Source organism: Melozone crissalis, unplaced genomic scaffold (assembly GCF_028551555.1).
Source record: "Melozone crissalis strain CALT ecotype California unplaced genomic scaffold, PUWL_Pcris_2 ptg000016l_1, whole genome shotgun sequence".
Classification (NCBI taxonomy): Eukaryota; Metazoa; Chordata; class Aves; order Passeriformes; family Passerellidae; genus Melozone; species Melozone crissalis.
In genome coordinates this window covers 44644805-44667682 of record NW_026535794.1, presented here as the reverse complement: position 1 = coordinate 44667682, position 22878 = coordinate 44644805, and the positions used below count along the sequence as shown (strand labels likewise).

The window sequence follows — 22878 nt, the reverse complement described above, 5'->3', positions numbered from 1 at the left end:
CCATTTTCTACTTGAGTTCATCCTCAGAATGGTTGTGACTACAACTGCTGCTGAACTACTCCAAATTCAATGTTTTATCAGATACTGAAAAACCCCCAAACCACATCAGAGCAAAAAAACCCCTAACAGACATACTAGCACAGAAGTTAGCTTACCCAAGAGAAGAGCCTATATACTCATTTACTCATGATTTGGAGGAAGATACTTAATCTATGTCTCAAATTTCTCTTTCTCAGAATGCTAATTTTCAGTGCTTATGATATTTTTTTACTGCACATTTGTTTAGGTAAGAACACATCCTCCTTCTTTTGTCTTGAGGCCTGAGACTGACTCTATTTAACTGCAGAAAAGCTCAGAATTTTTGCCAGACTGTCTTTCTGGTTTTGTTGGGGAATGTAAACAATCAGATCCTGAGGGCTCACAGAGAATTAAGCCTGCTCTTTTCGGCCCAGAATATATTTTACTTTCAAAGTTTTGCAGGGCAGAAAAAACCCATCAGTTAGGAGGCAAGTAATTCTGAATGCTTCTAATGCTCAGCTGTTAGAAAAGAGGAAGAGGTTTCCCAGGCAAAGTTTAATTTTGGAAGGGGCTCTTTACCCAGTCAAATCCTAGAAAGAAATCCTGTGGTCACTACCACATGAAAAGTTGTTTTTGAGGGAAACTATCAGTTTAGAGTCTTACGCAGAGTATTTAGTTTACATTTCCATCTTTTCATTCATCTTTCCTGGTAACTCAGGAAAAGTTCTTACTTTTATGCTTGCTCTCCAAGCAAGTGCAGGTGCTTGTGCATAGATTTCTCTGCACTTTTGCTCCTCCTAGAAAGTCAAAGGCAAAGTTAAAGAGGTAGGGCAGGAAACACTGGGTACACTCTTGCAGAGCCTGCTACCAGAATATGTGGTATTATTTTTTGTTATTTAAGTTTCAGTATTACTCAGTGTAATGTTGCACTTCTCTCTCTTCAAAAATGCCCTAGATGCTGCTGACACATACTTTCAAGCTGACAACAAGTCATTAAGCAATTTCTTTTTCTGTGTGCCAAATGCTGGCATTTGTGAAAGAAGGAGAGTGAGGGTGAGGGCAGCAGCACTGTGTTACCTGCTCATACATTTCTAAAGAGAAATCTTTTCTTAAATTGAAAAAAGATGAAGGGAATTTTGGGAAGGTAATTTGGTTTTGAGATAAGGAGCTCCATTCATGCACAGATGCTCTTGTAACTTGTAGTTCTGGTTTCTGAGGGGAAGCTTTGTCCAAATCCCCTCTAGACCACAGCAGACTCATTGGGCTGTGACAAATGTCATCCCTGAATAAGTCACTGCAGCAACTCAGGAGCTGCTTTGCTTGAATGACATGACAACATCATGTCTGATAGTCCTGCCAGCACCTAGACATCTTCCAGCTAAAGTGACACTGTAGATAGCAGCTAATGCTCAAGACCTAATGAGGCTCCTCCCAAAGCAGCCAAAATACAGAAATCTGGAAAGACTTCAGGGCCACACCTTCATTACAAGAATCTCTGATATTGCCATAAGTGCAGCTTTGTTAAAACTTAGAGAAGTGAAATTACATTTATTTGGGCTCACAAATTTACAAGTATTCAGTGAACCAAATTTTATCCCATCTAAGATGTAACTCAATGTTCTTTGCATGAATTTTTTTTCCAAGGTCCTGGCATTTGGCCCAATGCTTGGCTAAACCTCTCTGTATCCAGCTTCTTTGGCAACTCAGAACACAACCAGTCCTCCAAGGGGAAACAGCTGTAGCCTCTTATTGGACTGTTAATGTGTTTAGATACTCTTACATGGTTAAACACATGATAAATTAGTAAGTTCTCCTCTTATATGTCTACCCTAACCTTGGCATGTTGCCTACTTTTGAAAAAATCATTCAGAATTTCTGTTAGCAAACAAAATTACTCTCTTCATGCAGAAACAGTGCGATTGTGGTCAGAACAGGGGGCACTGATGGCCACATGCAGTACAGAAAATTCAAATAATTAGGGCTTTCTGAATATTCATGTGTAGTTTTGGACAGAAAAAAAAAGGAAATAAAATAAGTAAATACAAGTTCTCAAATCAGAATTGCTCCAATTATGTTTGAACAGCAGAAGAGCAGAGATAAACCTGGAGATCTCTTTGCTGTAACACACTTATTTCTGAAGACATCTAGATAATCTAAGAGCCAAAACCAGACATCATGTCAAGGGCTACAACTTCTGCAGAAGATGCTTCTTTCTGCACAAAAATGAAAATGGGAAATATGATTAGAGATAAATGAAAAAAATTAAAATCAAGTGCAACCAGTAATAGAGTTTTTTATCCAAATCAGTTTTCTAGAGTTCTTTGTGATTAACACTGCTTGTGTGCAAAAATGCTGATGCTTTTTAAAAAGCATCTCAGAAAATATTTGTAATATTTTTTGCTTGTTTTAAAAAGGAGGACCATACAAATACTGTGAGATTTCCTACCAGGTCAGAGCCAGTGAATAAAACAACCACGGCACAGTCTGTCTTTCTAGCCAGGGTCAGTGTCAATTGTACAGGGCAAGAGCTAAAATGTAGTGATGGGAAGGTGAGCTTGGTCTGACTGGGATGGACTTACATTTCTTCCCAGCAGCCCTTATGGTGATGTCTTTTAGGTTTGTGAGCACAGTTGAGACAGGTGACCCAAAGTGACCAAAAGGATATTCTGTGCCATACAACATCACACTCAGAAGTAAAACTAGGAGCAGAGGGAAATTTTTTCCAGAGTAGGAATTGCTCAAGGACTGCATCTGCCCGCTTGTTGAACATGGCAAGCATTCCTCTTTGTATTTATTACCTCTTGCAGGTTTTTTTCAGTTTAATTCTATTTTCAGCTTTTTCTCAACCTGCAAGTTTCTTTTCTTCAGCACTTCTGATCCTGCTGTGTGGAAGTGAGTGGGTTGACCAGATGGGGCCTAAGTTGCTGGCTGGGCTCAACCCTTCACAGGACACAAGGCTTGGACAGCAAAGGAGACAAATCTGTGGGGAGTCAGTTTATTTTAGTTTTGTTGCTCCCACAATTATTTCCTGCTGGTGTTACTACTCAAAATAAATTCCAAACTTTGAAGAAAATAAAAGTTACTTTCGTTTATACAGATGCAAAGATTCTACAAGGCTAAGTGCACCAAGGCAGGTTTAGATCAAATATTAGGAAAAAATTCTTCACTGAAAGGGATATCAAGCTCTGGAACAGGTTGCCTGGAGAAGTGATTGAGTCACCATCCCTGGAGATATTTAAAAGCTGTGTAGATGTGACACTTAGGGACATGATTCACTGGTGGACTTAACAGTGTTAAGTCAATGGCTGGACTCAATGATCTTAGAGGTACCTGTCTGTCATGAAGTGTCTGATAAAAGCAGTCATGATGCACAGAAAGACAGAGCAGCCCTTTAAACAGACAGCAAGTAGCTCTCTCTGAGTGGCTACCAAAGGCATTGATTGCATTTCCTCACCAAGTGACCAGGGAGCACTTTTCTGACACTTCACAAAATCCTCTGCCCAGCTTCTCATGGGACACACAGGAATTCTTCTGTGTTCTCTGGGGTCTGTGAGAAGACCGTAGTCCTGAGCTTTTCAGAGATCAAGTTAAACAAATCTATGCTTCTGCATCTGGGTCACAGTCCTTCCAAGGACTTGGGAAAAGAGGAGTCTTTGGCAGCTGGAGGGGCTAACACCCAGACCTGTTCTTGCAGGGGAAGTCCAGTCCCTCTAACCATCTCAAAACCAAAACAGAAGGGACAGAGGGTTTGCACAACCCTTGCACTTCCTCATTGTTGCCTTACTGTAAACACTGACTGACAAAGGGTGAAGAACAACATCACATGAAGAGCTGTAGTGCACACTGTTAGCCACGGCCATATCGCTGCCTTTTGCCTTTGTGCCCCCTCCAAGACACTCTACCAAGCTGAACTTTGCAGCTCCTGAATAAGGCTGTAAACAACTACTGAAACAAGGAATCAAAACTCCTTACATCCCCAAACAGCAGTGGAGAGGCCTTTCAGCAAACAGGAAGATGCCACAACAGAAACAGGTATTAGAGGCCATTCCAATGGAAACTCTTTTGCATCGTTTGCTAAGGTCTTTGTCTGTTCTCTCCACAGGACCATGAACCAATTTCATTCCAGAGGTACCTGAAACCAGCACACTTCTACTGCCTACACCTGTCCTAGGCTCTGTAAAAGACCCAGTGTTTGCCATTTTAACCCAGATCAACACTGCCAACTTTCCACTCTTCAACACCCACAATAGCACAGGTAGGTATGTTTAATACTGTCCTACTTCCCACAGGCATTAAGGCTCCCAAAATGTCACTTGAAGCAACCTGAGGAAGTGCTTGAAGTCAGCTGTTTTTCACCCATTTCACAGTGCCTTTGCAGGCACCATTTACACCTGAGCAATGCCTGGTCCTCCATGGGTAAGGGCTACAGGATGGACCAGCATGATGAGCAGGTAGCCAGATCCCAATGAGAAGCAAGACTATGCTCTGCAGGCCAGGCACAGTGCTCTCCTTGCCTTCCTGGCTTTCTACACTCCACTGGAAAGCCACTGATGAGCACAAGAGCCCCAAACTACCCACAACTCATAAATCCATCCATCCTCTCCCTCTGGGTCAGGCAACTGACAGGCTCTACTGAGGAGGAAAAATGCACATGACAGTGTACAGGTGGGAAATGACACACTTCCAACATGCACCAGTGTGACTCCCCAGATGTACAGATGGGTTTCCTGGGAGCTCTGCAATTTCATTCTCTTTCACACCTTGACATCATAATGCTTGTGTGCTCATCAGCAAAACTCATTTCAGATGAGAACCTCAGCATGTTTCATTCTCTTCACTGCTAAACTTGGAGATTCTTCTAGTTTAATGGTCTTTTATTCCTTTCCAGACCAATACACCATGGGCAATGAAACCACAGACTACACCGACACGTCAGTGACAACAGAAATAGACTATGGCGATTCGGCACCATGCATGGGAACTGATGAAAAGCACTTTGCAGCAAAATTTTTGCCACCTCTTTATTCTTTAGTGGTGATATTTGGCCTGACAGGTAACCTGCTTGTTGTCCTTATCCTAGTCAAATACAAGAGGCTGAAGAGTATGACTGACATCTACCTGCTCAACTTGGCAATTTCTGATCTGCTGTTCGTGTTTTCTCTCCCCTTTTGGGCTTATTACGCAGTTCACGACTGGATTTTTGGGGAGGCGCTCTGTCGAATTCTGTCAGGTGTCTACCTCCTTGGCTTCTACAGTGGCATCTTCTTCATAATCCTGCTGACCCTGGACAGGTACCTGGCCATAGTGCACGCGGTGTTTGCTTTGAGGGCCAGGACAGTTACCTATGGCATCCTCACCAGTGTCATCACTTGGGCTGTTGCTGTTTTGGCTTCTGTCCCTGGGGTACTATTTCAGAAAACTCAAAAGGAAAGTATAGGCTATACATGCAGTGCTCATTATCCAAGTGATTCCATAATAAATTGGAAGTACTCTTTTATTCTAAAGATGAACATCCTGGGACTTATTGTTCCAATGCTCATTATGATTTTCAGTTACTCACAAATTCTAAAAACATTGTTGAGATCCAAGAATGAGAAAAAACAGAAGGCAGTCAGACTTATTTTTGTAATCATGATTTTTTACTTCATCTTCTGGACACCATTCCATATTTCTTCTTTTTTGCATGCATTTCAAAATTCACTTTTCATCCCAACTTGTGAACTTCAAAGTCAGCTGGAGAAAGCAATCCAAGTTACAGAAACAATCTCAATGATCCACTGTTGCATTAATCCTGTGATCTATGTATTTGTTGGAGAAAAATTTAGGGCATATCTTTATATCTTTTTCCGAAAGCAAGTTGCACCTCACCTCTGCAAAAAATGTCCAAGTCTGTATCGTGAAAAGTTGGAAAGAGCCAGTTCCACATTCACACAATCCACTGCAGAGCACGACATCTCTACTGGACTGTAAAACTACATCAGAACATTAGTTAATAAATTTTGCATCACTTGCTTTGCCTTAAGGAGTGGCACATCCTTAAGGCATCCTGGGTCACATCAAGATTTAAATACGGCCCGGACAAATATGATGGTGCTTTTTTACAAAAATCTGTCCACTGAGGTTTATTGAGAGGGGAATACAATATCGACAAGTCTAAGGGGTAATAAGATCACAAGATCCTCCTGGCACCATTTAACTCAAGAATTTTTTTGTTCTGCCAATAGTGCGGTCATTTTTAAACATAATCCTTTAACAGCTATTACTATGTTATAGCATTTTGGTTTTTGCTTTTTAATTTTATGTCTGCCATATCACCATTCAGTTGCTTTTTTTCCAAAGAGTGGTTTTAATCAGCAACATTGTGATTTTTGTGGGTGCAATTTTTCAAGCAAGTTTACTGACTGTACAACAAGACAATGATGCACTCCTAAAAAGTGTGAGCTTGCTTCTGACAAGTCATATCCCTCCAAGAAAAAAATAAAACTAAACTAAACTAAACCAATAAGGGCCCTTCAGCTAAGATCTGCAAGACCTGAATGAAAATTACCTTGGTATGTGCAATGCAAGTTTCTGTATGAGCAAAATATCAGGACCCTCTGAAGGATGTGAGCACAGTACTGAGAGCAGGCCTCCCTAGTTCTGGACAGGTAAATCATGTGCAGAAGAAGAGTTGACACAGCAACACATGACTCTGGTGCGTCAGGTTAGGCTCCTGCATGGGAAAAAACATGCTCTTCACATGCACAGCAACTTTGACTTTTGGGATACACTTCTAGGAAGACAGTGGCCTTGAAACTGCAAAATCAGCCACTTCCAGACAAGGCATATCTTCCTGCCTTCCCAGGAGAAGAGTGCCTCTTGCCAACTGGTGCCTCAATGAGACCTGCATGCTGATGGAAGACTCCAGACCCTTGGCCTTCTGGTGTACAACAGCCATATATTTATTCCACCATTGAGAGTTTCCCTGTAAAAGAAAAGAATTCTATGGACATGGGGTCAGCAAAGAAGAGGAAGAAGGAGCATAGTAGACAATTTCCTACTTCAAATTGTAAAGAAGTGCAGGTGAGCGCTCCTTACGCAAGTGAGATGGCCTTCTGGTGTTTTTCCCCTTTTCTTTGGAAGGGCACAGCTCATGTGTGCAAGGACTTGCTCATGGAAATCTGGAGGGGCAGGTTCAACTAACCTCCAGCAAGGACACCAGAGGGAATTCCATGCTACTTAAGGTCAGGCATGTCATGTAGATGCCTGAATTAACAGCAAATCTCTTCAAGGTCCCTCAGTGGTCAGTAGAGAATAAGAAGTGCCTGAGTCAGAAGCAGTCATGGGATTTAGTCTCAGGGGAAGATTAACTGTCCAACTGTGGAAGGAACCTGAAAATGTCAGCCTCTTAATTTGGCTATCAGATGCCTTTATCTAGGTGGTGCAAATACTCTTCTTGCTATTGCCTTAAAATGCCTGGGCACTGCTTCTGTTTGTTAGCTTTTATCTCATCAGCTATTGTATCCTTGTGAGGTTAATAGCCACAGATAGACTACACAAAGACCAAACTATCCTCACAGTAAACTTTCTGGTGTAAAAATAGTAGTTTTTCTTTCTTTCCTGCTTTCTTTACTGAAACAATGTGAAAGCACCTTTTTCATTTTAAAGCATAAATTAGTTCAGTGCAATACAAATCCGACTGTAACAGTGATATTTCTCCTGCTGTGTTTAACTGTAAATCCTTCTCTTGTTGGAATTAAATTTCTTCATGTTTTCATGTTAATGCAGTGTAATTAATAAAATCAGTGTCTGGAAATCTGTGTATACTTGTTCTCTTCTGTAAGCAAAAGGGCATTGGCTCTGATCTCAGAGTGGAGATGAGAAAAAGACAAATGGGCACTTGCAATACCACACTGCAAACCAAGGAAACACAGAAGTCCAGAAGATTTCGCAGCTGGCCCAGCTTTTATCCATCATCAAACTTCAGAAGAGGAACATACAATAGCTTTGGAAAAAGTCTGGGGCCACAGATTTTAAATTAGTGAGATTTGGAGAAAGAGGTTTGTGTGTGTTATAAACAGAGACAGAGTGGCAATAAAAGATGTCACTAAATTAACATTGGGATAAAACCAGGATTCTCCATAGATTCTCTGCATCAAATTATAGATCTCCTTGCACCATATAGACTGATCCCAGATAAGCAGTGTGCCTGTTGTCCCAAGTTTTATGCGTAAGGAAATTAAGCCCTCAAAGTTCAGTATCGAAATGTGCTTCTGCTTCACCCTGCCATTCTCCCTGCTTCATCGTGCCCATTCCTTTTGTTTAGCCTATGATCCACATCTCCTTCTTTCCCCTGCATACTCTTCTTATCTATCCACCACAGGATAAGCAAAATTCTATAACCACTTCCCACTCCTCTTTTTTTTTTTTTAAATCTGATTTCAATCTTCTATTTTGTGCTGTAGGAGCACAAATAAACTAAACTTAAACATTATGCTGTTGTTATGTGCCCAAGCAAGATAATCCTTGATTCTTCATTGCAGCTTTGCACTGCGACATGGCCCTGCATGATAAGAGACACAGTTATGAAGCTCCAAAATAAACATCTGTCCTTCCACTGAAAATTACAGGAGGGAGAAATAAAAGAATATAGGAACAAATTTACATGGTATCTTGTTGTAGTTAATTAGAAACAAGGAAAGTGCCAGGAGAATAACACGACACTGACCAGGTTAAACAGCACAACAGGCAGATACTGCTCATTTTGAAATTTAATTTTGCTGCTGTTTTCAACTGCTGATGCCAGTGTGTCACTGGGGCCTCAGAAGCAACACTCTTTAATAAAGTAATAAAAAAATTAAGCTAACAGAGGGAAAATTCTGGTGTATTTAGAATATCTATAGCAACCAGGCCAGAACAAAAGGGTGCAATATGCTTTGTACCCATATTTTGGTGACACTTCCCTACTAGGAGCTGTAGTTTATTGAAAAAATTGAATAGGAGGATTTAAAAAAAGATTGTCAAAGTTTGTGTCACTGCCAAGATGTTTTGTACGTCTGGTGACAGCGAGAGCAATGTTGGTTTGAATGTTTGAAGTCTGGAATGACTGTTGCTGGGAAAGTGGGTCCCCAGCACTCAGAGAGAGGAGGGCAGCATTTTTAGAAACACAGTTTTGCCAATATGCAAAACTGCACAAACCTCCAAGTGATGCTCAGCTCTCCAGAACTGTCTACAGGGTTGTGCCAGTAGGATGCTACCCATACAACACAACCTATCCTGATACCAGACTTTTTGAATGGAATGCAAACCAAATAGATGGAAGCAAAAGAGCCATCTGGACATAGCTTGCAGGGACACTAATATAAGGTATGGACAATTACAGACTATATCTAACCTTTGACTCTTGAAAGTACTTTCTGGTTTCTAGGGGCTGGCATTGTCCTGAGCATGGATTCTTTCACCTGATATGCAAGAAGCCAATTCACACATGCAGTTGAGATATTTTTTTCTTTTATATCTGGGCAAAGATAGGTGCTAGGTCACGAATCTGCAAAGCTAGCACACCTTCAAAACTCCAGGTGATCATTTTTATACACTTTGAACAATAAAAGATTGACATTTCCCACATATGTACCAACCTAAAGCTGAAGTCCTTGGCTTTGCATTCTCTGATCTCCGTTTAAGGGAGTGCACACTTCCTTCACCCTGCATGCCCTTTGAAGAAGGGGGTTTTGTGAGTAAGAGGCAATCATGGTCATAGGCAGGTATTTAACTCTGTTAATGACTAAGCAAACTTCTTTGGCTTTATCAAAAGTTTCATTTTATTTGTAGCTTAACTTATAGTGTCCTCCTGTTCTTACTTCTCAGGTTTTAGATTTTGGTTCCTGCATGTTTGGTTTCTCCTTCACTTTTCCTAAGTTCTTTAATTTATTCTGTACTACAGTGAATTTTTAACTCTCTCAAGCTACTTTATTGCCTTACTGGCATATACTTTGTCATCTAACAGACTGTTCACCCTTTGTGTGACCTAGTTTTCACTGGGAAGAAATTTGGTGTGTGATTTTCCCAGCCTGCTTGATAAAAGGTCCAGGAGTTACAAGTACACAGGAGGAGCATACCCAATGCACGGACAAGATAGCCCCAAACCACCAAACTCTAGACCTAGAATTTATTTACTATCGATGTACCTGAAAAAAACCCCAAAGTGTGAGAATTGAAGGCCTGTGTAAAAATTAGATTCTGAGAGATTAAATTTTGTGAAATGCATAATTGTGGCCCAAAAGTAAAATCTAATGTATAATGACAACCCTTTGCCTACAAATTGGTAGAGCATACATCACAAACATGGATAAAAATAGTAGAAGGAAGCAACGTTCTCTTCCTTGCTGCATAAGGAAACATTGTTCAGTAAGAGCAGCTTGGAGAAAGCCAAAACAAAAATCATATAATGACAATAAGAGATAGGGTGTGCTGCAATAAGAGATAGGATGTATAATGACATATGTGACAGATTTACAATGAAGAAAGAAAGAGCATAAAAACAATAGGTGAAAGAGCCCCCAGCCTTTGATGTTATTGACAATAAAGAGCAATGTGAAGAAACGTTCATCAGCTTTAGAAATGCTTGTGTCTTCCAGAGTTTGGTTTTGTTACCTATCTTCTTTTACACCTATGTGTGAAGTGTTTTGTGTTTTTTTCACTAGTCTCTATGATAGAAATCTTAGGGTGTGGTACATCGTGCTTTCCCCCAGTTCTCCTCAAAAGAATACATTTCACAGATGTTAAGATTGGGTGTGATTGTGATGGTGGCTCAAATGATGAGTCACCAGAACTTGAAAGCCTGAAAGAGAAGGCTGATAAGAAAAAATAGCCTAAGCAATAAAGTAGTTTGAACTGGATGTTTTTATTCAGCCTCTTCAAGACAAAGACATTTGCCACTGATGAAAGAAAATACATGCCAATACTAACGTAGTTTGGACACAGATGTTGTAAATAGAACAAGTAACAAGATTCATCTAGTTCATGTTCTGTTGTCTTCCTTTGACCTCTTCTCCAGATGAAAAGGATTAATCTTTGCTGTAGCGATAGACTTTTAATAAGACTGCTGTGCTCTATCACACTGTGTATACCTGAGAAAGGCATTTGTCATTCTGTCCCAGGATTCCTTCTTCCCCCCAGCCTTTCTTCTTCAGGTGCTGCAAGTTTGCAATAACTTGAATGGAAACTGTAAGCTGAATTTTCAGGTTTCTGTACTCATAATTATACTTGATGACACTTGTGTATCACAGTGGTATGTGAGGTTTTGGCAGTCCTAGTAGCCAGTCTGGTACCAGTGTAAGTCTCACATGAATTACAGCATCTCCTCTGGGAGTGCCATACCACTCAGATACTGACACTTCAGTGTGGTGGGCTGAGTGCTGTAAAGATGAATCATACAATCAAACATTGGATAGGAGAGACTGATGCAGCTTGGCTTGACAGTCAGTGTACATGGCTGCACACTTGCTGAGTGCCTCAACTTGAGCACCATAGATGGGGAATGTACCTCAATTCCATTGCAGGAATATCTTTATGGAGGGAAGGAGCATCACACCATTAAACACAACTCCTACTCATCTCTGAATGAAAACCATGATAGGTAAAATTCAAAGCTATATCAATCCACCGAATCATTACTTTTGTAATTAAATGGCTTCAGTTTCTTGGTAAAATGATAAGGTTCAGCATAGGTAAAAAGTCTTAAAATCCACTGGCATTCATGACAAGCAGCAGTGCCCTTATTCAAAGAAATGCTTTCAAGGGATTGAGAAAAGCTGAGAAAAATCTGACTTGCCACAATGGATGTGTTTTTTGCATTGTCCATACCTGTGTTCACACACACAAGATGGAGGCAGCAGAGAAGAGAAGGTGAGAGAGCATTAAGATGATCAGTCCCAGATTAGTGTGTTGAAGTTTCAGACTGGATGGGAGACCAATTCCTGCAGGAAAGATCTTGTCCTAACAGCATTGATGAACAGCACATCACCCAGTGCCCCACAGACTGCACAAAGGGATTGGCCTTGCCCACAGCCTCATGCAAAACCTGACCAAATCTGGCCTCCCAGCAGCTCTGCTTATCTGCAGCTGGGGTAGAGCTAATTGTAGATATCCTGCAGGTGTTGGCAGTAAAGCCACACAACCCAGGACTTGGGCTGCCAAGCGCCACAGCAGTTCACACTCTGGAGATTTTCTCATCCAGCTGTAAGAGGCAGCTGGTGAGCAGACCAAGTGCATTCCCCTTATTCAGCTGTTACAACCGTGAGTGGCAGAGGCCCCCTGTTGGTGGGCAATACTCTTCATCAGTAAATAACATGCCACACTGTGCTTGCTGACCAGACTGAGCTATGGGAGCTAAAACCTATAATCAACAAAATCAAACACATTAATAAAGCCAATGAATCTCTGGGAACAAGGGACTATTGCTGAAGACCAGCCTACCACAGGTCTTATTTTAAAGCAGTAGTGGTAGTTGATCTTGTTATTGTTAGTCAAAATGCTGTAGACAAGTTTTGCAGGAGCATATTTTAGAATTAAAAAGCTTGATAAAAAACAGGCAAGTCCAGCAACAGGTTTAAGACTGTTTCCTCTGTTCCTGTGATGTGAAATTATGAAAGGGTTTAGAGTCTCCAGTGGTTAAGTAACATACAGGAATCAATGCATCTTCATGAAGAGATACTTAAAATATGTATTAATTTTAGTATGTAGATTGTTTAGAAATTATATATTGAAAAAGTAATTTGACACAATACCTTATTTCAGAATTATAAGCATTCAGTATGAAAGCAGAATTTTTTATCCAGGAAAGTTAGGCAGTAATTGGAACTTTATTCAGGTGTAGTGGAAACAGTATTAGAAGCAGCCATTTCCACTGACTGTGTAGGGGGTCTAATATAGTCAGTCCATCAACCAGAGTGGGGTGAACATACCCTTAGAATACCCTTCAGGGGGCTTTAATTTTGATCCTGAGACTCCAGCCTTTAAAGAGCTCATTAGAACATCTGATTAGGAAAGGAAGATAAAAATTCATTTGTACTATGGAATAAAGATTAGTCCTCATGCAAAGAAGGGTTGACAAGGGAAAAGAGAGTGAGCTTTTCACTCTTTACTGTCTCCCCACAGATCTGAGGGATAACTCAGAAGTTGTGATTCCCTTGACTTCCATTAAGAAATGGCAGCATCCAAATAAAGATATCATTGTGCTTTTGTTTTAAAATCTTTTAAGGATACCAAGAGTCAATGCAGAAAAGGCATCCCTCTATAGCCTTCGCTGATGGGATGAGATCCTCCAGAACCCTTCCAAGAGATGTCAATGTGAGGCAGGGGGTGGTACTTCACCAAGTATCTTCTCAGGGGTTCTCTCTAAAGGGTTCTCTGGCATTTGGTCAGGCACCATTCCCTTTCTTGCTTTCTGTATTTTTCCTACATCCTTTGTCATTTCTTTGATGTCCAGGAAGGATCTAGAAATCTGCTCACAGTGCAGTTTCAGTTTAAAAGTCAGAGGAATCAGCTTCGAGGAAGGAAATTGATAAGAGATCAGATTTTATCAGGCTTTTCTAAAGTTTAATTCCAAAACATAAGTAACAGTGATGATTTAAGAGATCAGACTTTAGTTCTTAGTTCTTAGATCAGACTTTAGCTTTTAGTTCACTACACAGACTAAGTTATAGACTTATGAGAGGGATTAAAATAAAAAACATAGTCCAGAAGACAAGGTGAAAGAAAAATAGGATTGATCAACTATTCTGAAATATAAGGACTGCAACTCAGAGCAAGACAACAGAGAGTGCAGGTAATTCTGAATAGACGCATAAACTTTATTCAAAGGTTTCACATTTTCTTAAAGGACAGAAAAAACATAAAAGAAATGTAACGACTTAAAAATGTAAAGGGCTGAACCGCATGTAAATTGTTCTTGATTCAAACAGGTTAGCTAAAAGATAAAATAATTCTATAAACCCTTTTTCTAAAACTATAGTGCTGGGTTGTGAAACTTCAACTCCTAGGAGGATCCTCTAGAATTTCAACATATCTGCACGCCTCAAGAGTTAGAAAAGTAACATCTGATGACCCATTTTTAGAAAAAAGAGAACCAGAGAACTGCTCCTTCATTTTTTTTACATGAGAATAGATTTTTTTGCTTGAATTTTTCAAACTGATACATCCTTCTTCACACAGGAAGACGTGTTTTTGACCTTCTTTTTTGTGACGGACAAGTCATTTTAGCATTACTCATGTTGTAATAATACAAGACATCACCTGCACCATAAGATACATGGTAAGTCATCTTTGCCTCTTTTTTTTTTTTTTTTTTTACATTTAGTAGCTACATGGTAGTACAATGTCTGAAGTGAAACATACTAGTGGAATCCTGCCAGTGTACTCATCTTTAAAAAGCACGCTGGCAAAATGCATAATATATGTTAAATTGAATACACTATTTTTAAAGGACAAAATCACTAGAAGACTTGAGCAGAGCATCCAAGTAGGGAAAGAAATAAATCTCTAGTGATTGATCTGAGTAAGAAACATAATGGAGTATGCCTCCCTGATTTTGTCTCTGAAAATGATGTGCAATGATAGAAATATTGATTTTAAAACTGTTACTTCAAAACAAAACAGTTTGAATGTTGAGTTATTTAAGAGTACTTTTGCTTCTCATAGGATGACTACAGAAAAACTAGTGTTGTGTTTTAGACACTGATTCATTGGATCCTGTTTACATGCAGGACTTTACACTTAGCACTTTACCTCCATTTGCCACAGCTTTAAAATTATTACCATTTTATGGGACTATGCAAATGAACTGAAAGTCACTTTAATAAAATCTTTACCTTTTAAAACACAGAAAGCTGTGACCTGAAACTCAGCATGAAACAGGGACACGAGTTTACTCATCTTTTCTACGGTGAGCCTTTCTTTTAAAATATGCATGACTGCTACTCTTCTCAAGCAGAGAAACAGAATTTGTATAGCAGATTGCAGGTTTCTGGAAATATTGCATTTATCTAAACTGTACTCAAAATTATATAGAAGTTGGGTTTTTTTTAATATCCTTTCTTCAGAGATCTTTGTTGACTACCTTTCAGGGTTTTTTTAATGATCAGGAAACATAAGCCCAGATCCCACCAGTTAGGTGAACAACCTACTCTAGTTAGTGCACTGATTAGCCCAATGAAATGTTCCAACCAGTAGCCAACAGTGTCTCCTAAAACATCAATATTATAGGCTAAAGGACAAACCTGCTTATAGTTATTTTTTCTGGATTCCAAATTAGAATTTTTAGTCTCCATTGTCAGGATGTGCTTGATACTGTACTCAATTCAGAGTAGTAAATTTTTGCAGAGAGACTTGTGAAGCAAAGGGCTGAAGGAATGGGGCTTGGTTATCAGAAGCAACTGCTCAAAGGGGAAGCCATAGTTGAAGCATGCAAAAAGGGTTGTAAGGAAGGAGACAAGATGCAGGGAAGATGTGGTAGTCATTCCAGGAAGGCAGAGGAAAAGAGAGAAGGCATTCAGATAGCAGTTAATGGGAAGAAAGGTCTGTCACAAAAAGAATTATCACAGTAATATCAAGGCAGCATTTTGCTATGAATCCTATCAATCACCTACTCATAAAATCCCACTCTGGGTTTATGACTTAGTTGTTTTTCATACCCATATTTATGCATGACCATCCCATAGGTGCAAAATGAACACGACAGGGAGTGCTAGGTCTGGCACTCATCCCATAATCCCAGTATACAGCATGGCTGACATTGTAAATGAGGATACTCAGCTCTGTGCAGGGATGTACTGTCAGGGCATGCCACATGGATCTAGAAAGTCCAGCTGAAGGAAATCTTGAATATTTACTTGGGTAATGCCCAAGTCTCATAATGTTTTGAAGTAAAGATTTTAATGTTTTAAACCAAACACACTTTAAAAAAAAAAGTGTTGCTGAAAGTACTTAAGAAATATAAACCCTTAGCTACTTTGAAATCAAGATATTTACTGACAACAGACAGAGCCACAGCCACTTCCTTTACCAACAAAACCATAACTGCTGCATTGTAATAGCTACATAGTATGACTATGGAAAAAAACTGTTTCACAGAGATTGCCCGAGTTTCCTAAAAGACCGTCTTTGAAGAGGTTGACAGCACTTAATTGTCATCAAGAAATTGTATCTGAGCAAAGCTGAGACCCAAACAATTACATTTCCTAATATTCTCTTACTCCTCATTCTCCAAAAGAAAACTTTACAACATACTCAACATACCAAAGTAATGTCTGAACATAGATGTTGTTGTTCTTATTATTCTTAGGAGCAGACCTGGTAGCCAGACTCAAAAACTAGGGGAAAGAGCATAACAACCTTTTGCAAAAGCAGCATTTCTTTTTGCACAAGGTGCAGATTTTGCTCCAACAAAACTTCCTCTTTTGGAGCAGAGGCATATCTGCATTGTGCAGCATAAGAATCTCCGTCAGGAGCTGGCAGCAGAACCTCATTTTTAAGGTCAGAGACCTAGGAAATAGCCCCTTCCCCAAGACCTCAGCTTAGGTTTAGCTAAGTCAACCACTTGGACACTGATTAAGGACACTGGCATTTTAAGCAATTTGTTTTTACAGCAGTAAATAGTTTATTCTCCTGAGTCGTTTTATCTATAGGCACAAAGAGATGTTTTGGGGATTTAACAAGCTCTAAGTCAGAATGGACCAGTATGAGCTTGTACCAAAAAGCAGAGCAGGGGCCTGTCTCTCAGTCACTCCAGACATGGGCTAGGTTTCTTCAGTGACATTAAAACTTGCAGAACTCAAGTGCAGACTGAATGAAATAGTGGTGGTTTCAAGACTGTGGTCTCTGCAGAAGATGCCTGCAATTACACAGGGCAGAGCACACCACTGAAAAAAGTGCATTCAGAAAAGTAGAGAACACAGGTGCATGACATGAGTGTTCAGGGATCACACAGCAAGCTGGGCCAGATGCACTGCCTGAACTCTTCTGCATCGGACACTGTTGCCTTTGTCTAAGAACAGGCATGACATTTCCAGGAACAGGCTGATTTCAAAACTAACATCATGCCATGAGCAGCCGCCTGTCTGTCATGAAGTGTCTGATAAAAGCAGTCATGATGCACAGGAAGACAGAGCAGCCCTTTAAACAGACAGAAAGTAGCTCTCTCTGAGTGGCTACCAAAGGCGTTGATTGCATTTCCTCACCAAGTGACCAGGGAGCACTTTTGGTCCTTCTGACACTTCACAAAATCCTCTGCCCAGCTTCTCATGGGGCACACAGGAATTCTTCTGTGTTCTTCTGGAGTCTGTGAGAAGACCGTAGTCCTGAGCTTTTCAGAGATCAAGTTAAACAAATCTATGCTTCTGCATCTGGCTCACAGTCCTACCAGAGTCTTGGGAAAAGGGGAGGCTTTGGTGACTGGAGGGGCTGACATCACAATCACAGCATTTCTCTGCTCCCAGTGTGTAGCAGAATTTGCCTGACAGCTTTCACAGCTCTGCAGCATGCTCACTTCCCAGGCCCTGACTCCTAGCAAGGGATGGCCAGTCCCTCACAGAGTGCCTAAATCAAGAATAGCCATGGCTCAGATTCAATCTGCCATTCCTCTGTTTCTGGCTTAGCTAGGCAGCTGACAGTCTCTACTGAGAAGGAAAAAGGCACATGACAATGCACACATGTGAAATGACACACTGCACACTTCCAACATGAAGCAGTGTGACTGCACAGCTGTATGGATGGGTTTCCTGGGAGCTCTGCAATTTCATTCTCTTGACATCATAATGCTTGCATGCTCATTAGCAGAAATAATTTCAAATGAGAACCTCAGCATGTTTCATTCTCACTGGAGATTTCTCTAATTCCTCTAGTTTAATGTCTTTTTTTTTTCTCCTTTTCAGACCAATACACCATGGGAAATGAAACCACAGACTACACCGACTGGCCACTCACAACATTTGACTACAGTGATTCCACGCCTTGCCCTGCAACTGATGAAAAGCACTTTGCAGCAAAATTTTTGCCACCTCTTTATTCTTTAGTGGTGATATTTGGCCTGACAGGCAACCTGCTTGTTGTCCTTATCCTGGTCAAATACAAGAGGCTGAAGAGTATGACTGACATCTACCTGCTCAACTTGGCAATTTCTGATCTGCTGTTCGTGTTTTCTCTCCCCTTTTGGGCTTATTACGCAGTTCACTACTGGATTTTTGGGGAGGCGCTCTGTCGAATTCTGTCAGGTGTCTACCTCCTTGGCTTCTACAGTGGCATCTTCTTCATAATCCTGCTGACCCTGGACAGGTACCTGGCCATAGTGCACGCGGTGTTTGCTTTGAAGGCCAGGACAGTTACCTATGGCATCCTCACCAGTGTCATCACTTGGGCTGTTGCCGTTCTTATTTCTGTCCCTGGGGTACTATTTCACAAAACTCAGAAGGAAAGTTCAGGCTATACTTGCAGTGCTCATTATCCACCAGAGCAGAGAAATACATGGAAGCAATTCCTCACCTTAAAAATGAACATTCTGGGACTTTTTATTCCGATGTTAATCATGATCTGCAGCTACACACGAATTATAAAGACGTTACTGCAATGTAGGAATGAGAAGAAACATAAAGCAGTCAGGCTTATTTTCATTATCATGATTATCTATTTTTTTTTCTGGGCACCATACAACATCTGCATTCTCTTGCGTGATTTTCAGGGTGTATTTTCCATCTCTACTTGTGAAGGAAATGGTCAACTGCACAAGGCAATCCAAGTGACAGAAACAATCTCAATGATCCATTGTTGCATCAACCCTGTAATCTATGCCTTTGCTGGAGAAAAATTTAGAAAATATCTTCGCAGCTTTTTCCGAAAGCAGATTGCAGTCCACTTGTCTAAATACTGTCCTGTTTTCTATGCTGACACAGCTGAAAGAGCAAGCTCCACCTACACACAATCTACAGGAGAACAAGAAGTTTCTGCTGCATTATGAGCTGTGTCTAGTGGAAAAATGGGATTGACTCTCTTGAGATCAAGTCTATGTAGAAAGCCTGCTGAATCTCTCCTGCATATTGTCTCTAAGGCAGGTGAAAAAAAAATAATCACAGAATACACATTTACCAAAGTTTGCATTTGCTCACAGACTTGAGTATTTGTAAATATATGGAAAAGATGCAGCAAATTACTTGACTGGGGGCCTGAGCTAGCAGGCTAACAGATTTTCTGAAGGGAACTAGAGGTTATAAAGTTACACTGGTTCTTTGGAAACATCTCTTGACTTTGTACACCACACAAGATACCTCACTCATTTAAACTCAGTTCCAGTCATATTTTTTACTAGTCTGGTTGTCTATCTCTGTAAATAATGCTAAATTACTAAGGTCCATCATACAGCATAGAACAGAAAATTTTATACACTTAGAATGGACTCTGATATTTCATGGTATATTTTCCTTTGTGTATGGTTGAGTCCTAACCACTTAGATCTTTCGCATAATGGTTCTAACTGCTAGGGGCTAATAACTAAGTGACTTTCAGGTTTGATACTTCTGAAGGGTCTCTTTTACTCATCTGTTCTTTTATATGCTACTCATGCTAAGAAGATAATATAATTGAGCTATCATAAAAAAACTAATGTCCTATAGCTGATCAGAAAATCAGTGTGGTGACAGTATTTTAAAAAATATATTTCATATGGAGCTTTACCAGGTTGGATCAAGAGTGGAGAGTGAGTCAAGAGTGTTTTAATTTTTAGTGCAGTGATTTTGCTTGCTTTTTTGTAGCCTCCATAAGAGAAAAACTTAAAAAAAAAAATGAATGCAGGCATAATGGCTGTCACCACAACAGTGGTGAAACACATGTGAAAATGATTTCTGAATTGGATAGACACAGATGTTTTTAGAGATAAGTTATAAACATTTAAGTTTACAAAACATCTGAATAAGTAAAAATATTCCCTGTTCTACCGAGTCAAGGGCAAAGGGCATGGACCATTTCTCTTTTGTTTTAGAAGCTGGTATCATTTAGGGGGCTGTGATAATGGGGTTTTTTGCCATTTGAGAGTTTTACAGAGAGCAAAAAATTTCCATAATTAGTAAGACTGGTGGTTAAATATGACTGATTCTCCATAAAGCTCAGAACCTGTAAAGCATGGGAACATAGAAAACATGAAATAAATATTTGGCTACTCAGGTGCTTAGGAACATACCATAATCACAATATTAATTAATTTGGGTCAATTTCTCCTTCTAACAGTTCTTATATTTCCCCTAAGACATATGGTATTGAACAACTTTGGAGGCAGGAAAAAAAAAAGTGAATATTTTGTTTGCTGTTCCTATCCAGGAGGGCAATTTCTGTTTCCCAACTTCTCTAGCCAGCCTTTAAAATAATATTTTCAAAGAAGCAAATGTTTCAAGAAGTCTCAAAGAAATTTTACAGTGGAAAGTGTTTGTGAAAGCAGGAAGTAAAATAGGGAAATCTTATCAAACCACTTTTTTGGTGTTATTTATTTTGTCATATTAAGCACCACTTTGGAACTACATCCACATGGGAGGTGTAACAGAAGTATATCACACCTTCTTATCTCACAAGATTTTCAGCTGCATACTCTTCTTTAAGGCCTTGTGTATCAATTACTTTCTGGACTTAGTACATGCTTTTAAAATGGGTAAATATATCAGCATAATGAGAAATACACGCCTTCTAGTCAGGCTTGTTAGTTTGTTTTATTTTACTTACAGAATACATTTATGAAAAAGAATTTATATTTTATTCTGTCTTGACAAGAACTTTCTCTTGGTCTGAAAAACACCTTTAGGAAATTACTTTCTCTGGAGGGCTTTGATGCCAGACACAGTAATGCCTCTTTGTCAGCCCTTCGGGAGCAAGGCACAACAATCAAACATGCGTGGGGACACTGACAAGCTTTCTGAGAGTCATGTCAAAACTGCCCTGATCCTTCTACAGCATGGACCTCTAACCATGGATCTTTCTCAGCAACAAGCAGCTTCAGAGGAAAGAGGTGGAACAGAGGTTGGTGGCCCAGCAGTTCAGCAGCTTATCAAGAGTTCCCATCACTTCACTGGAAAGGGATCACACTTCAGCACATGAAAACAAGTCATATTTCAGCGACTGCAATGAACTGTGATCCACATTCAAGGAGACAATTGAAAACACAGTATTTCGTTGCACTGCTGGTGCACTCAGTTAAGGACTCTGCCAATAACTGTTATAATGCTTTGTATTATACAGTCCATTAAAGTTGGTTAACTTTTTCGTTAGACTTCTGGATCCTTTCTCACCTCCATCCCTTATTTTTTAGAATAGTCTGGAAGAATGAAAAAGGAAAATAAATTCCTCTTCACAACACTGAAAGAACAGGTGGGACAAAATCGGGGTTTTACAAATGGGCTAAGAACCAGCATAATCAAATAACCAGCAAGATAACTCCAGTGCTCTTAACTGCTTGTCACTAATAATCTAATAATAAATATGCTATTTGGATTGTCATTGCATTTGATTTTGTTTACATTTACCAATAGGAAAAGCAGTATCTCAGACAATTCATACCAATCCTAGATGATTTATATTCGTGTTTTTAAAAATAAATAAGCGTATTAAAGAATTCCAGTGTATTTAGTGACCTAAGTAATTAGGTCATCTACCTAAACTCTAACAATTACAGCGGACTTGTGCACAGGCTTCCCTTCAGTTCTTAAGATTACAGTGCCACCATGTGGTCACACTATAAAGTTTGATGCCAACAAACATGCACTACTTCAGGCAGGCTTTTTGTGCTTTTCTCATTCAAAACATTTTTTAGGATGAATTTCTTCACACAAAGGGTGATTAGGTATTGGAATGCACTTTCCAATGGGAGGTGCCACTGTCCTTGGAGGTATTTAAGGAGAGACTGGATGTGGCTCTCAGTGCGGTGCCATAGTCTGGTTGGCAGGGTGGAGATGGGTCATGGGATAGACTTGGTGATCTCAGAGGTCTTTTCCAACATAATTGATGCTGTGATCTCTTTTCCAAAGAAAATCTCCTGATCTAATGACTCTCCTCACTACAGGCATTATCAGTATTATGCAAACAGCAGCAAGCCACTGTGGTTACTAGGAACGGAAGGGAGGTGCATTGGGTATGTAGGCAGGGTTACCCTGTCATGATGCAGGCAGATGCCAAGTGTGCAGTTCAGGATTCCAGACCCTGCTCTGGAAGGAGAGCATTTGATGTTCTTGCCCACAGCTTGGAAGCTACAATCTACAAGAATGAAAGTGAGGTGAAGGTCCTATGCCTGGGTCACGGCAATGGCAGACACAGTTCCAGGTTGGGTATAGGAGGATTTGAGAGCAGCCCAGTGGAGAAAGACTTGGGGTGATGGTTGATGAAAAACTCAACTCACTCTGCTCTTCTCTGGCCACAATTACCACTGCACAATAACTTTTTGGATTTCTTTCTTCTAAAATATATTACCAGAGAGGCATTACTGCCATTTCTAATTGGCCCAATCCACCTTTGGATCTGCCAGGGGTTGGATCTGCTGGACATAGAGGAAGCTTCTAGAGGCTGCCCAGAGAAGCCAGCCCAGCTACCAAAACGCAGGCCCTGCAAACCCAATATAAAGTAACTGAAGGGGGCCTGCAGGAAAGCCACAGAGGGACTCACGGTCAGGAACTGCAGTGATAGGACAAAGAGTAATAGATATAAGGCATAAATTGAATAATACAGAGCACAAATTGAAAGAGGGGAAATTTAGGTTAGATATTAGGAAGAATTTTTTTCCTGTCACAATGGTGAGGAGCAGCGTGCCCAAGGAGGTTCTGGCTGCCCCATCCCTGGCAGCGCCCAATGCCAGGATAG

The 22878-nt window shown here is 40.2% G+C and overlaps 3 protein-coding genes across 4 annotated transcripts in view; 2 read left to right on the top strand and 1 right to left on the bottom strand.

Annotated features, from left to right (window-relative positions):
- The window catches only part of CDV3 (CDV3 homolog), a 185448-nt gene that overhangs the window by 120596 nt on the left and 41974 nt on the right, over positions 1–22878 (bottom strand). The gene's annotated exons all lie outside the window — the stretch shown is intronic.
- On the top strand, positions 1685–19090 carry LOC128935289 (C-C chemokine receptor type 5-like). 2 transcript variants are annotated; one of them, XM_054273491.1, is made up of 3 exons: positions 1685–1821; positions 4121–4273; positions 17928–19090. In XM_054273491.1, exon 3 carries the CDS (start codon positions 17939–17941, stop codon positions 19004–19006), a length of 1068 nt encoding a protein of 355 aa, XP_054129466.1. In that variant the 5' UTR covers positions 1685–1821; positions 4121–4273; positions 17928–17938; the 3' UTR covers positions 19007–19090. The 2 variants fall into 2 exon arrangements, with proteins under 2 accessions (XP_054129466.1, XP_054129468.1); XM_054273493.1 differs by lacking the exons at positions 1685–1821; positions 4121–4273 and adding an exon at positions 14244–14311.
- On the top strand, positions 4137–6383 carry LOC128935294 (C-C chemokine receptor type 5-like). The gene is made up of 2 exons (XM_054273502.1): positions 4137–4273; positions 4907–6383. The coding sequence occupies exon 2, from the start codon at positions 4918–4920 to the stop codon at positions 5986–5988; it is 1071 nt and encodes a 356-aa protein (XP_054129477.1). The 5' UTR covers positions 4137–4273; positions 4907–4917; the 3' UTR covers positions 5989–6383.